At 33.5% G+C, this 15,775-nt stretch overlaps 1 protein-coding gene across 4 annotated transcripts in view; it reads left to right on the forward strand.

Annotated features, from left to right (window-relative positions):
* The first annotated feature begins 441 nt into the window (after positions 1-441).
* Positions 442-15,775, forward strand: part of LOC143237691 (zwei Ig domain protein zig-8-like) — a 217,705-nt gene continuing 202,371 nt past the window's right edge. The window contains exons 1-2 of one of the 4 annotated variants that reach the window (XM_076477210.1): positions 454-600; positions 736-833. In XM_076477210.1, the coding sequence (XP_076333325.1) occupies positions 749-833 (85 nt within the window). In that variant the 5' untranslated portion in view covers positions 454-600; positions 736-748. Of the gene's footprint in view, positions 834-15,775 lie in introns of all 4 variants that reach the window. The other 3 variants (XM_076477212.1, XM_076477214.1, XM_076477213.1) reach the window with 3 other exon arrangements.

Consider the following 15,775-nt stretch of genomic DNA (forward strand, 5'->3'; position numbering starts at 1 on the left):
ACACACATACACACACAAGTGCAGCTGTAAATCTAGGGATTTGCAACACTAAAATCAGGGGTTCGATTCCCCTCGGGGGGGCTCAGCAGATAGCCCAATGTGGCTTTGCTATAAGAAAACACACAGTTATATGGCAATTTAAATAATTAAATTGCTTTCAGTTCCTGCCTTAGTTTGGATAAACAAATTTCCAGTTATAACCTGTTCTTCAGTAGTTCTTTGTTTTGAGTTTCAATAGAAGTGAAAAATCATACAAGGTCTTTATCACTTTAGAAAGTGAAAATTTGCGGAAAAAATCATTTTTCTAATTCTCCACGAGAACAATCGACACAATTCTCCACATTGGCAAATCGCCAGCTGATCACGTGTCAAATGTTCCAAGATCAATTTTTCCACTAGATGTCGCTGGTTACAGATTGAATACACCTAGGTGATCTCCTCACATGCGCATGCTGTCTTGCTGTTCACTTAGTTGTCCCGATGATAGTTCTGCCTCCAGATATATCCTGACGTCTCACCAACCTTGGTCTGAGACGAGTAGCGTGGACTGGTGATGTACAGTGGAAACCTGTGTCACACGTTATGCACTTGAAATTAGAGGTACAAGCGTTCTAGCAGAGAAAAATAATTTCTTTCCAAGTTAGATTGTCTGATCAATCTTCTTAAAGGTGATATATTTTTTTCCAAAACTGGAGGGTTGTCTTTAATATAAAGGATAACGAATATTTTTAAAAGGTTCTCAATTTCCATGACGATGAATTCAGCAAAGAATAATCCTGTGTTATGGGTACTTGGCGGTACGCTGCTTGGATACATTTTCACTTCCTGTGGAGGTAAGTTTTATCCAACCCTTCACTGAACAAATGGTAGTTTCTGAGTAACCGCAAGAATGATCGAATTGTCATAAACATGTCTGTGGATTCTTTGCTGCGCCGTAATACAACACTTTCAGTGTTTTTCGTCTTAGTAATGCTGGGAAGTTCTTGCTTAAGTTTTAACTTTAAATGAAATTAACTTCCTATCATTAACTCTTTTTTGAAATAGATGAATATCTTTTACAGCATTTATGTGTCCCAACCGAGTAATTGGAATATCATAGCAAAAATATGTTATATTTGTTTAAAATCAGTACATAGAATATATTCTTTGTTTTTGTGAGACAGTAAGCGTTGTGTAACGTCTTTATTCTTTATTTCTTTATTCTTAAACGCAGAGCTACACAAAGGTGATTAAGATATGCTCACAACTGGTATCGAAATACACATTTTTCGTGTCATATTCCAGGATAACTTCCCGCTGAGCCACTGGAATGCATAACGTTAATTTTAATTCTGATGTTAAAATTAATATAAATGTTACACACGTGTATATATATATATGATACAGATATTGTTTGCATGTGTATGTTATTATGTCTAAGACTGAATTTCCGAACAATACCTGTGAAATAGGTTGAAACTGAGACACAAGTACATTAGAAACACATAAGTGTATGCATGATGAAGCAAAACTTGTGTGGCTGAGGCCGTTAACAGCTGCTGTTCGAATTCTGTCGTAGTTGTTCTATGCAACTATTACTTTTTATACTTATTTTTATCAAGTTACTCTTTGTGTTATCAAAAGCAGCTCAGGAATAGTTGTGGCTGCACAGTTTTAAACATCTCAAGACTAGTGGTTACTGTACAGTTAAATAAAAACAACTCAGGACTATATGTGACTGTACGCTTTTAGACGACCTAGAACTAGCTGTGACCGTACAGTGTTAAACGACTCAGAGCTAGCTGTGACTATGCATTTTTAAAGATGCAGACTGTCTGAAACTGTACCATTGTAAACAGCTCAGGGTTTATTGTGACTGTGCAGTTTTAAACAGGCCAAGACTAGCTGTGATTGGAGAGTTTTAAACAAGCCATGGATAACTGTGGCTGTGTAGGTTTAAAAGAGATCAATGCTAGTTGTAACTGCCCAGTGTTAAACAATTATTTCTTGTATGATTTAAACATTAATTCATGCGTATTGTTTCGACTGCAATGTTGTAAGCAATTATTACTTTATATTTTAACATGCTAAATTACATAAGATTAGCTAATGCTTTCATCCTATGAAGTTCTTATGTTTTTCCATTGATTATTGAATAAATTCATATGTGTTTAGATGCTGGTTTGACCATTTGTGTTTGAATACCATGTTGAATGTAAAGTTGTGAACAATCGTTACCATTTCTTATCAACTTAAACCACTTGTGTTTAAATGCTGTTCTAAATGTAAATCTAAATCTTTAAATAAGTGTTATAATTACTGTCGAGTCAAACTTTTGTTTAAATGTTGTTAAAAGTTGTTTTGTGCGAAATATTTTTTTACGGTTTGTCACATTTCACAGTGTCTGTTTGAATTATAACCCAGTACCGGTTTCTACTTCACAGTTTGAAACCCTTATTATTTCTCAAAACATTTAATTAAACACTGTTGGTTTGACCGAAGTATGAACACTATATATTAGTATTTCTTAATGTTGGTCAATTCACTGCGTATGTATTGAAATCAAGATCAGGGTTATGCTTTGACTGTAACATTTCAGTCAACTGTTGTGTATATTTTTACCGTGACTGTATAGTTTTAAACAGTTCAAGGCTAGATGTGACTGTATAATTTTAAATAGCTCAGGACTAGATGTGGCTTTATAGTTTTAAACAGCTTAGGACTACATGTGATTGTACAGTTTTAAACAGCTTAGGGTTAAATGTGACTCTACTGTTTTAAATAGTTCAGAGCTATATGTGACTGTACAATTTTAAATAGCTCAGGACTAGATGTGACTCTATAGTTTTAAACAGCTTAGGTCTACATGTGATTGTACAGTTTTTACCAGCTTAGGATTAGATGTTACTGTACAGTTTTAAACAGTTCAGGGCTAGACGTGGCTGTAACGTTTTAAGTAGCTCATGGATAGCTCAGACTGTAACATTTCAAGTACCTACTACGTTTTTATCGTTTATCAAGTTCCAATATGTATATGTTTAAATGTATTTATTGACGGATTTTCTTCTTATTGCTTGTCAAGCCACAATAAACACACACATATACACATGTTGACACATTATAAAGATTAATAACACGTGACAACTTTTTAACCCTTTACACTCAGCTCACGCGCTGAACAGCACTTAAACACACGTGTTTACTTTATATAAACAATTGTAACACGTGACACCTGTTTAACTCTTTGTACTCAAATCACGGACTGAACTGCACTTAAAACCCACGTGGTAAAAGTTTATTTTAAAATAGGGAAAGGTTAGCAACTGCTTAAAGTTTTACTGTCAGACAAGACTCTGTACAACATTTAAACAACTACAGGTCCTGCACTTCTAGAACAGTCGAAATATAAAAAAAAAACTGTACAAAACCTTAGTCGCTGGACTACATCTGAAAGACTTACTGTTACTTAAAAAATAAGGCCTCTTCATGGCTTAATTTAAATGGATAGCACTATGCAGTTCTTTTTGGTGTTTTATTCGTATGTTTATAAAGTTACATAATGCGTGCTTAAATGTTGTTCAGAGCCTTAGTCTGCTGTAAAATACATAAACAGTTTTTGTTGCTTTGTTTGATTATTATCTGGTTTTTAGCACGTGTGTTTGAAGGTGTCAGTTTCTGATCTGACTGAAATGTTTTAGGCAGCTGTTACAGCGTTTCCAGCTATTAGCTATTTAGTCCTCCTTTGTAATTTTAAATGTCTTATATTTGTAATGTTTTTTTTCTCTTGTCGCCAAAAAAGTAAAATACGGATATTATAAAACTTTTAGCGTTCGAAATTCGAATATTGGAGCTATTAAAGATATACAATGTTAAGTTTAAAACATGAATTCTCTTTTAACAAAATAACATTTTTAGAAACAAAATCGTATTTCAACATTTTTTTTAAAAATTGGAATTAAGTAACTTTTATACTCTATAGGCGCCGATCAGTTTAATCTAGAAGTTTATCTGCCTTTTAAAATTGTTCTATCTTGTCTACTGTCCCCTTCACTTCTCAGGCCCTAAAAACAACTATTAACTTTTATGGTGCATCGAAATCAAACATCACTCCGGCGCGTTAAAATGTCAGAGGTCGAGTATGTGTTATGGATGTTTTTTGTTTTTTTTACCCTTGAATGGCACGAGCTTGGCGAAAATATTTTAAAACAGTTGCCATTTTGTTGGTGAATCACCGAACATTAGAAGTCGCGGAGCACACTTTAAGCCTGAAGTACAAATATGGGAGTTGTCGAGAGCAGCCGTTACTATGACAGTTACAACATGCGACGGTGAAAAAGCATGTATACATACAAAAACATGACAATAGAAAATGTTAAGTCGTCTGTGAAAACAATGTCTCTCCATCTTAATAACCCAACTCTGGATCCAGCATACAATTTTCCCCTGATCACTGGAGAACGCCAATTCGCTTACTGATCAAGAAATTAGGACTTCCACTCATTTGGTTCCGTTGGCACTAACCGACAATCTAACTAACTCGTGTTAGTATGTATGCGTACACGAACGTTGTATTGGCTAGGCATACTTTTCACTTAGAGACTAGAATGGTGTTTCTTTTAGTCTCTCCGTCTAACAATCGGAGTGTACTTAGCTGAAGATTCACTTAGAAAATAAACTATCGATACGTTTGCTTTGCGTATAGTCTACAGCAAACGTTTTCATTTAATTACACACTTTACTCTCAGCTATTTATTTGAAGTTTTATTATCTGTCTTTCTCAATAAACCGGAAAAGTTTATTGTACGTTTAATGTTTGACTTTGTAGCAATCGGTTAATATTTAAGTTAAAACAGAAGCTTAACTTATTGTGCAGGATGTACGAATGTTTAATATACACATATTTTTTTGTTTAATTCTGATATTTTTCACGTCAGTAAAAATACGGGAAAGACTAAGCCTGCGCCGTTTATACGTGTAGGTTAGTTATCTGATGCTGAACGAACCTAAAGCTATATTTAATTTCAAATTTAAAGACAAACAAAATAATCCAATAACCCAAGAAACATTCACATGAAAAGCAATAATCTTTCCTTGGAAAAGAAATAGAAAATATTTCCATCAGAATCGTTTTTTAGCCGAATTGTGTGCATTTTCTTCATGTTTGATTCAATCACAAAAGTGTGTTAGTGATTGCTTTTTTGCTATCTGAATAAAGACTTAACCTTTTATCATTGCTACACTTCTTTATAGCCCCCATTGTTCGTATTCGAGTTTAGATATATATCATAATTTTATTAGCTTTTCACATGTGCAACTGTATAGTTTAACTCAATGACTGTTTAATTCAAGCAACTGTTAAGATTGAGATATGCTCACACTTCGCTTTCCCTTCTTATGTCTATTAATTTTATTTGTGTTTTACTTATTCCTATCAACAACTGACTCATAACATAACAAATTGTTTATTACTGTAATCAACGGCACATTGATTTCAAAATAAGGCAACGTTACTTTATTTTTTCGCCTCACTCTATGTGTATTCGTTCCCTGGTCTTCTTTTTCCCTTGAACTTTTATATTTTATGTTCCTTTCTCAAACCCACACCGATCAAGGGGTTTTGCAGTCTCTATACTGAAACGTGACCGCTACCTTACATAATTTTGTTATGAATTAAGTTCATGTAACCCCTTAATTTCTGAGAGATTAACCAAAACCCGCCTGCTTTCTCACTTCTTCCAATCCTCACCGACGTTTATTATACTTAACTTCATAACAGCAGTTTCTTTTGTTCCAGAAAGAATGAAAACTCTCCTTTCTGTAAAAACGATTTCACTTTTTATTTCTTCTTTTTTCGTGCAAAATTTGTGATTAATATAGTTTAATAATAGTAATATAATATAATAGTACTATAGTTTAAGTCTCAACATAATAACAATCAATTTCCTGCTCCTTTGGTAAAAAACAGTATCACAATCCTTTCCATCACCACTGGTGACTGCCACTTTGAGGTTAGTGGCTTTGAATCCTCTTTGCCGAACACGCTAGCTGTTTCAGCTTTGCGGGCGTTATGAGTGATGAACAATCTCGTTATTTGTTGGCAAAAGAGTAGTCCATGATTTGGTGGTGGGTGCTGACAACTATATCCGTCTTCACCGTTAAGGTAAGAACGGCTAGCGCGGATAACCATGCTATAAATTTGTGCGAAATTCCAACGCTCTATAACTTATCTACCGACTTGTGTTGTTTCTTTTCTAGCCCTGACACCCAATTAAACAAAGATATAGTTTTGTCGCCACTTCAACAGTAGCTAAACAGAATTTCTGTCCCTTTCAGTTAACCAGCTTGAAATATCTGTACTGAGTGCCCTGTTGTTAAAGTTATATATATAACCACCATACTTTTCCCATCAATTTGATGCAAATATATAATAACTATACCTAGTCAGTTTGAAATGTCAGCTTTTAACCCTACTTTCACTAAAGCTCCAACATGTACCTTTCAACCAACATTATATATATTGTCAGTTTAAAGTTTGAGTAAGATAACGTTATGAACAGTGTAATGTATTTCCACTTACGTTTTCTGATATATGACGATTCGTTAATGGTCTACTAGACCCAGACGTAGAACTAACGAACTACACAATAAAATCGACATTTGAGTTCCTCCTTGAATCGAATTCCTTCTTAATTATCTTAATAGCAGTTCCAAATGCCTGAGTACTGGACTTGCGTGTTTAGTGCACGTCATTGGATAAACAGCGCGAATGCAATCGTTGAAATTGTAGTTGGGCCGTTGCTTAGAACGCTCGAGCATGTAGAACGAAAGTGAAGTAATCAAAATTTGGTATCCATCTTTCAAGGGTTCGTGTGTCACGTATCTGTACAACATAATTTGTACAAAGACACATCAGGCACTTATCTTTGGCTGTTTATTTTGAAATATGTATATATATATATAAGAAGTTTCAAATTTAAGTACGTAAATAAGTACCAAGCAGTATAGGTATGTATTACACGTATCTAATCGTACCACTAAATACCATGTCGTCTAGGTATGAATTACACGTATCTAATTGTACCATTAAATACGATTGCTTGGATTTAAAACATGTTGAAACTTTGATCATGTATAATTAGGAATACGTATCATACCACCGGTGTGCAAAGCACAAATCGATCATTATGTAGCTTTAGGCTTAACCAAAAGAAACAAATGACTACATAATTTTGACTGTTATTGCGGCTCAAATAATTAATAAGAAGTGGACTGAAAATCCGGTGAAAATTTCGCACATCTTCCTGTAAAATTGGCAGACATTCTGCCACTTATTATGTAATTACATAAATAGATGGGTAGCACACAGAACCGACGGACAAAATGTTTTTTTTTTTAAGGGGACTTCCTTTCATCTCACAAATATCAAGACGAGAAAAACAAATTATTCTTATGTTGAAACATTTATTCAGTTGAAATTTCATGATGTTCAAACTGATGAACTACTAGCATAAACGGAACATCCTCTTTGAAGTCAATGCGAAGTGGATTTTCAAATAAAATATTTTGTTATACTCCGTCAAATATTGATTCCCTTCATTAATTTTATCCTAGTAGTAGAGATGAGTTATTTCACTGATACAGGCAATTTCTTATCTTTTTTAGAGTATGACATTATTTTGAGTAGACAAAACTAATCTCTTCACGTGGCGAGCACGTTTCATAAAACAACAGGCCGGTACAAAAGTTAGCTAGTCATTGAAATATCTTATAGCCGGTGACCTTCTTTATTGTCCTCGAGTTTTTCTTTACTAGTGGTATACAGCTTGAAAAAATATATAAAGTCGTACTTATATTACAAACATTGATGTAAAGGTATTCCTGTACAGTTAAATTATTACAACGAAACTTAAAATATTTAAAATGTATGTTTGTTGTATAGGGGTATTATATTCTAGTAATTAGGACACATTTAAACCACTAATATTACCTTTAGTTTTATCTTTAAAAAAGGAAAAAAACCAAGATGAAACTTTTTTCTCACGAATTATATACGAATGTATATAATGTAATATTATTTTACAGCTAAGAACGTAAGATTGCTGAATAAAAACGACGTATCCTAATACCTGAAATACGTATGCAACAATAAAACTACGTCGCCTAATACAAGAGTGCATGTGTTTTCTTATAGCAAAGTCACATCGGGTTATCTACCGAGTCCACAGCCTTGTACAGGAAAGATAAAAATGCGCAATAATAAATACTACATCGTTTAATACAGGAAAGATAAAAATATGCAACAATAAAAACTACGCTCTTAATACAGGAAAGATAAAAATATGAAACAATGAAAACTACGCTCCTAAATAGGAAAGATAAAAATATGCAACAATAAAAACTACACTCCAAATACTGTAAGATAAAAATATGCAACAATAAAAACTACGCTTCTAATACAGGAAAGGAGAAACAAATATTTTTCTTTATTGAATTCTTTTCAAAATTCATTTATTATCAAAATAAGAAACTTTCGAGAACTTCGAATTACCGTTTTTTTTTCTTTTCGATGTAAATTGCAGAGACTAAAATAATCTTAAAGCGTAACTTGTACGGGGTAAATGAGCATGACATTTAAGCGTTCAGGTTAACACATCAACAAACAAATTGCTACGTATTCCCTCAGGTTTCGGTATTTGAACCGCTTTCCAAACAAAAGAAAAAAATCTAGAATAAAACTACAAGAGAGTAGTCATTAGATACTTACTGAGTCAAAACATTAGTCACTATGGAATTTTTTAATTTGTTCAAATCTCGTTAATCCGCATGACGAGAAACACAATAACTGTGCAACATCAGTGACGAAATCTGATGTAAAATCTTCAGTCAGCTGTAAGGTATTTACAACCATATAAGATCCTTTCAATTAATCACTCACTTGTTCAGAATTTTAACAAGGTCTTTTATTAACTAGATAAAGATTCGAAGCTTTGTTTCACGGCTTCAAGAAATTTTAGAATCTCATATAGATTATTATTACCAGTTCCGCTTGTTTGCTAAAATTATGCTAATGAACAGCTATTCATTTTAATAAGCTGACAATATTAGATAATAAACAAGAATGGATATACATATAGTGTACAAGAATTAAGATATTACATGAGAATGAATGAATGTGTAGTGTGCATCATTTAAAACACCAAACAATAATTAAAAAACGTACGCTGTGCAATAGTTGAAATAATAAACAACAGTTATTATACTTCGGTATACAACAATTAAAATAACATTATGTAACACAAGTTTTGTTTCTGGATGGTATGTGTTATTTCTTAATTGCTTATGTTGTAAAAGTACAGAAAATGACCATTTTTTCCTTCAAACTTTGCTTTTGTGACCTGGATAATGATATTTAAAAATTAATCTATTTTCTATAGAAAAACGAGCAAATTTGCACATTTTCATTTACATAAGGTCTAAATGAAACATTATATGAATCAAGATTTACATGTATTTATTCTAAAATTATACAAAAATGTTTAGAAATGAGTAGTTTTTCGAGATTTGCGACTGTAATGTAAATCACTTTCACGTATCAGCCCCAAAAATAGTATCTCATGATGTTTTTGTTATACACTCCTTGGTAGCGGCGTTCAAAGTCCAGAATATCTTGGTGGAAGCGCTCGCCTTGCTCCTCTGAGTACGTTCCCATGTTCTCCTTGAATTTATCAATATGAGCGTCAAGGATATGGACTTTCAGAAACATCCTGCAACCCATTTTGCCACAGTTCTTTACCAGAGCCTCAACAAAGTTCCACATAATTTTCGGACTTGTGATTGCCCAAGAAGCCCCGAATCACTGCGACAAAGCTTCCCCAAGCTGTTTTTTCCTTCCTACTGAGCTTCTTGGAAAATTCTGTACACTCCAGGATCTTCTTTATTTGTGATCCAGCGAAGACACCAACTATGACCTTTGCCTCACACAGCTCAGAGAAGAGGTCTCGAAGGTACTTGAAGGCTGCAGACTCCTTATCAAGAGCTGTGACAAATTGTTTCATAAGATCCAATTTTTTGTGCATTGGTGTGAACAACATCTTCTGAAGGTCCACTAGTGGCTCACATTTGACATTGTGCCTCCCCACAGAGAACTCGGTCCGTTGTGGCCAATGCTTCCTGTTGTAGTGCGCTGCGATGTCCCTACTATCCCAAAGGCAAAGATAACAGGGACATTTGGTAAAGCTCCCTTGGAGACCCATCAGGAATGCTACCATTTTGAAGTCTCCGATAACTCCCATTCATACTCATCATACTTCAAGACTTCCAGCAAGATCTTGACGCTATTGTATTTCTCTTTGAGGTGCACCAAATTTTATATATCTTACTATTCAAGGAAGCAAAAATTGTCCGTCTTACCTTCTATACTTTTTTTGCAGTGCTCACAGGTAAAATGAGGTGCCCATGGTTTGTCTTGATCCCCGATAGGCATGCCGAAACATGCCTTGTAGGCTTCAAACATTTTAGCAGATGCTTTCACAGAGTACTTTTTCGCTTTTCTCTTGATAAATTGGCCAATTACGTAGCAGAATGCGTCTGGAGAATGCTGCGGTGTCCCTGCTGTCCCAAAGGCAAGGATAACAGGGAAACGTGGTAAAGCCTCCTTCGATAGGTCTATGTGTTCACTTAGGCAGCTAGAACTAAACTGAAGTGGTGACTGTTGAGCCCCTGTATATATGTTACTATGTAAAGTTCTAGAAAATTCTAAAAGGTTTTTGAAAATTCTCGTAATTTCTACAACATTCTAGAAAGTTCTTAAAAATTCTTGTAAGTTCGAGAAAATTCTCTATCAGTTACTCAGCACTGAATCTTCCTAGAATGTTCTGGAAAATGGGTAAATTTGAAAATTTCATTACCCAGGTCACAAAAGCAAAGTTTGAAGAGAAAAATAGGTCTTTTTCATTTACTTTAGGCATGAGCATTTAGGAAATAAGACATTCTTCCCAGGAACAAAAAAAAAATAAAAATTTTGTTATATTGTGTAATGAACAAGAATTAATATGCTTATGGTATACAACAATTAAAAAATGAACAATATTTAAGATATATATAGTACATAGTAATTAAAACAATAAACAATAATTAATATACGTATACTCTACAATAATTAAAATAATAAAGAAGAATTAACATACTTCTGGTATACAACAATTAAATTAATAAACAATAATTAAGATACATACAATGCACAACAATTAAATAATAAACAATAGTTAAGGTACATAGAGTGTACAGAAATTAAAATAATAAACAATAATAAAGGTATGTATAGTGCACAGAAATTAAAATAATAAACAATAATAAAGGTATGTATAGCACACAGAAGTGAGACAATAAACAATAACTAATAATCGTAAAGCGCTTAACAATCACTATAATAAACAAGAATGAATACATGTATATGGTGCACCACAGTTAAGGTAATAATTGTTCCACTTGACGTTCCTTTGAAGTGGTGTAAAAACAAACTACATTATTAAGTAGACTTAAACATTAAATACACTTCGGCTGTAGGTTACAACGAATGAAAATTTTTACCAGGCGGATAACGTTACCAAAGTCACACTTCATCGCTTCTTTGTTGATGTTCCTAAGCTGGAGTCCCTACTTTTGATCTGTAGCAACTATAAAGCGAACGTGTTAAAGACAACAAAATATAAAAATATATAATAGAAAGAGAGAGAGAGAAAGCAGTAACCAATCGCGTTGTGTCTTAGTTAACTGTTCGTACGGCGTTTCTATGTTCAAGTGACTACGTTAAAAGAGCCACCAGTCATGCGTGTTACTAGTCAACAGTGTACGTATGTAAACTGCAGCAAACAGAGTTTGATTGATGACTCCATTGTCGCTGCTATTGATCCTTCATTTTTCAACCAAAATAAAGTGACACTGCGCACACACCACATTCCACTGTCAATATTCGACCATGTCCGTAGGGTTAGCTAAAACTGTTTGATCAATTTATCAAACCAGACAAAGAGAGCGATTTGATATATTATATAATAATAAGCTTTGGAGGTATTTGACCTTCACATGACCTTGCTGATTTTGTATATTATAAGAGCGTTATTTATTACAATGCGCTCTATAAAACAGTTTATCAGAAGCATGTTGCGAAGCAGTTTATTTACACTGTTTGTGTTTCATCTATTGAATTGTTATAACTATGTATTGTGGTTTATTATCTAAATTACAATAAACTGTATGGTTTGTATAGATTTGTTAACGGTTTCCAGTGTTGGCTACAATATTTGGTCAATATATATCATTTAAAATATTTTGTAACAATGTTTTATCATGCTCTCTAATAGTTCATGGTAACAACAATATTAGTTTTATACATATTCTACAATAGTTCCCGGTAATGACAATATTAGTTTTATGCACGCTCTACAATAGTTCCCGGTAATGACAATATTAGTTTTATGCATGCTCTACAACAGTCCACGGTAATAACAATATTAATTTTACACATGTTCTACAACAGTTCCCAGTAATGACAATATTAGTTTTATGCGTGCTCTACAACAGTCCACGGTAATAACAATATTAATTTTACACATGTTCTACAACAGTTCCCAGTAATGACAATATTAGATTTATGCGTGCTCTACAACAGTCCACGGTAATAACAATATTTGTTTTATACATATTTTACAATAGTTTCCGGTATTGACAATATTAGTTTTATGCATGCTCTACAACAGTTCCCGGTAATGACAATATTAGTTTTATGCATGTTCTACAACAGTTCCCGGTAATGACAATATTAGTTTTATGCATGCTCTACAACAGTTCCCGGTAATGACAATATTAGTTTTATGCGTGCTCTACAACAGTCCACGGTAATAACAATATTAGTTTTATATATATTTTACAATAGTTTCCGGTATTGACAATATTAGTTTTATGCATGCTCTACAATAGTTCCCGGTAATGACAATATTAGTTTTATGCATGCTCTACAACAGTTCCCGATAATGACAATATTAGTTTTATGCATGCTCTACAACAGTTCCCGGTAATGACAATATTAGTTTTATGCATGCTCTACAACAGTTCCCGATAATGACAATATTAGTTTTATGCATGCTCTACAACAGTTCCCGGTAATGACAATATTAGTTTTATGCGTGCTCTACAACAGTCCACGGTAATAACAATATTAGTTTTATATATATTTTACAATAGTTTCCGGTATTGACAATATTAGTTTTATGCATGTTCTACAATAGTTCCCGGTAATGACAATATTAGTTTTATGCATGCTCTACAATAGTTCCCGGTAATGACAATATTAGTTTTATGCATGCTCTACAATAGTTCCCGGTAATGACAATATTAGTTTTATGCATGCTCTACAATAATTCCTGGTAATGACAATATTAGTTTTATGAATGCTCTACAATAGTTCCCGGTAATGACATTATTAGTTTTATGCATGCTCTACAATAGTTCCCGGTAATGACAATATTAGTTTTATGCATGCTCTACAATAGTTCCTAGTTATGACAATAGTGGAGAGTTCGTTAGCACTTTCTGTGTAGGGATGATACCAGCGCCCGTTTTAAAGCAATAGAAAAGTCATCTCGATTCACTTCTTTACAGATCCTCAATAGCTATGTACATGTCGCTTTTCAGCTATGCAGAGCTTCCCAATGTCAAAAATGGGTAAACAGCCAAAATCGAGATTTCTTCTTTTCGTTCATCATCATCTATCTTCAACAGGCTTAGCATCTACCTTGTTCTACCAGTACCTATCATTATATCATTATATGATAAAGCAAAATAGTTTTCATGGTCTTTGACCACCTATTTTATTATTATTATACGCAGAAGTAATAAAGCTTAGAATATACTCTATCACACAATAATCCACCTTACTCCATGTTCTAAAAAAGTAAACAAACATAAAAAAACAAAATTATCGCTAAATAAAAAAATATGTAGAGCTGACTACTGAATTGGAAAGAAAATAAGATAGAAAACAATGACATAGAAATGGACATATCACTTAATTGGCTAATAATTGTATAGCAGACTAAACCGTTTCCACTTTATATGGATAATAAACTCCCTACATTACTAACTTCCTCACTTTGTCTATTGAAAGTTCGGTGTTTGAACAGGAGTTCAGCTTTCATCACAACGTCTTTCCTTTAGTTAACTTTAGAAAACGAGTTTTATAGCTATTTTACAATAAAGAAACTTTTTTATGATTAGAAACTCTGGTTTTATTTGTTTTGCCGGTGAGGAAGCCAGTAGTGTATGGAATTTATTATTCGTGTAAAGTGGAGACAATTTAGTCTGCTTTGTGATCACTGGCCTATCAAGTGGTATGTCCCTTTTCATTGCTACCTTGTTTGTTTCCTTTTGTCAAGTACAGTAACCAACATCTACATAGCTGTTTTATTAAGGGATAGTTTAGTTTTCCAACACTTTTTAGTTTTGTACATGCTGTGAAATAGTTCCTAGTTCATTGTTTGTTGCGATAAAGTTTAAACAAAACTTTCGGTACTTAAATTTGTTTCGTAACAGTATCTCATCTCATGTGGTCAGTAACGAGTTTTTTCTGTTTGTATTTTTGAATTTCACGCTACTTAAGATTGTCTGCACTCGTCTTCCCTAATTTAGCAGTGATATACCAGCGAGAGGGAAACTAGTTAACAACATCCACCGCCAACTATTTGTCAACTCTTTTAACAGTTATAGTTGAATGTGACTGTAACATTATGACATCCTTAAGGCTGAAAGGGCGAGCATTTGCTTTGAAGGTGACTCAAACCCAAGACTCTCAGATTAGGAGTCGAGCACTTTAACCCCAGGCTATGTTAGGGCATTTTCCAGACATTATGCAAGAGTTTATGTTTTATATGTACTGTGTAACAGTTCTTAACCAATAACTGATGGTTGTAACCAGGTTGTTTATATTACTTTTTGTAATAATCCATGGTCTAAGGTTTACCATAGACCGTTTCTTCTTAATGAATATTATATATAATCTTCTGGTTTATATTTATTTTGGTTCTGGTTTTGAGTTTAAAATTTATTCTTTTTTAATTATTAATTATTTTGTGACCCATAACAGTTCATTTCCTATACAGTTTTTCTAACAGTTATCAAGTTAAATGAGTGTTCTGTTTTTGCATTATGTATACGATTTCTTTCTTGCTATGTGTTATATAAATTTCTGTGTTTCTCTACGTATTCATCTAACAACATTTTTATCAGTACATGAAAGTACTGTGTATGGGTTGTATATATATATTAGGCGTGGTTTAATTATTTTTGCGATTAAGGTTGAACTTGTTGAAAGTTAATCAATACCCAATTTAAAAGGAACGCAATCGCTGCTGTCACTAGCTATAGCGAGAATGAATCTGAAGGAGAGACGTAGTGGTAACAGATAAATACGAAACTCTGCTTGTTGTTGTGTTTGTTGAAAGTTCATCAATACGCAGTTCAAAAGGAACGCAATCGCTGCTGTCACTAGTTATAGTGAGAATGAATCTAAAGGAAAGGTGTAGTGGTAACAGATAAACACGAAATTCTGTGTCTGCTTATTGTACAGTTTGTTGAAAGTAATCAATACTCAGTTTGAAAGAAACGCAATCGCTGCTGTCACTAGCTATAGTGAGAATGAATCTAAAAGAAAGCAGTAGTGCTAACAGATAAATACAGCTCTGTGTCTGTTAAATAATTAATATGAAAGATTTTATAATCCTTAAGTTTCTAAATAATAAAT

The sequence above is a fragment of the Tachypleus tridentatus genome, chromosome 13, assembly GCF_004210375.1.
Source record: "Tachypleus tridentatus isolate NWPU-2018 chromosome 13, ASM421037v1, whole genome shotgun sequence".
NCBI lineage: Eukaryota > Metazoa > Arthropoda > Merostomata > Xiphosura > Limulidae > Tachypleus > Tachypleus tridentatus.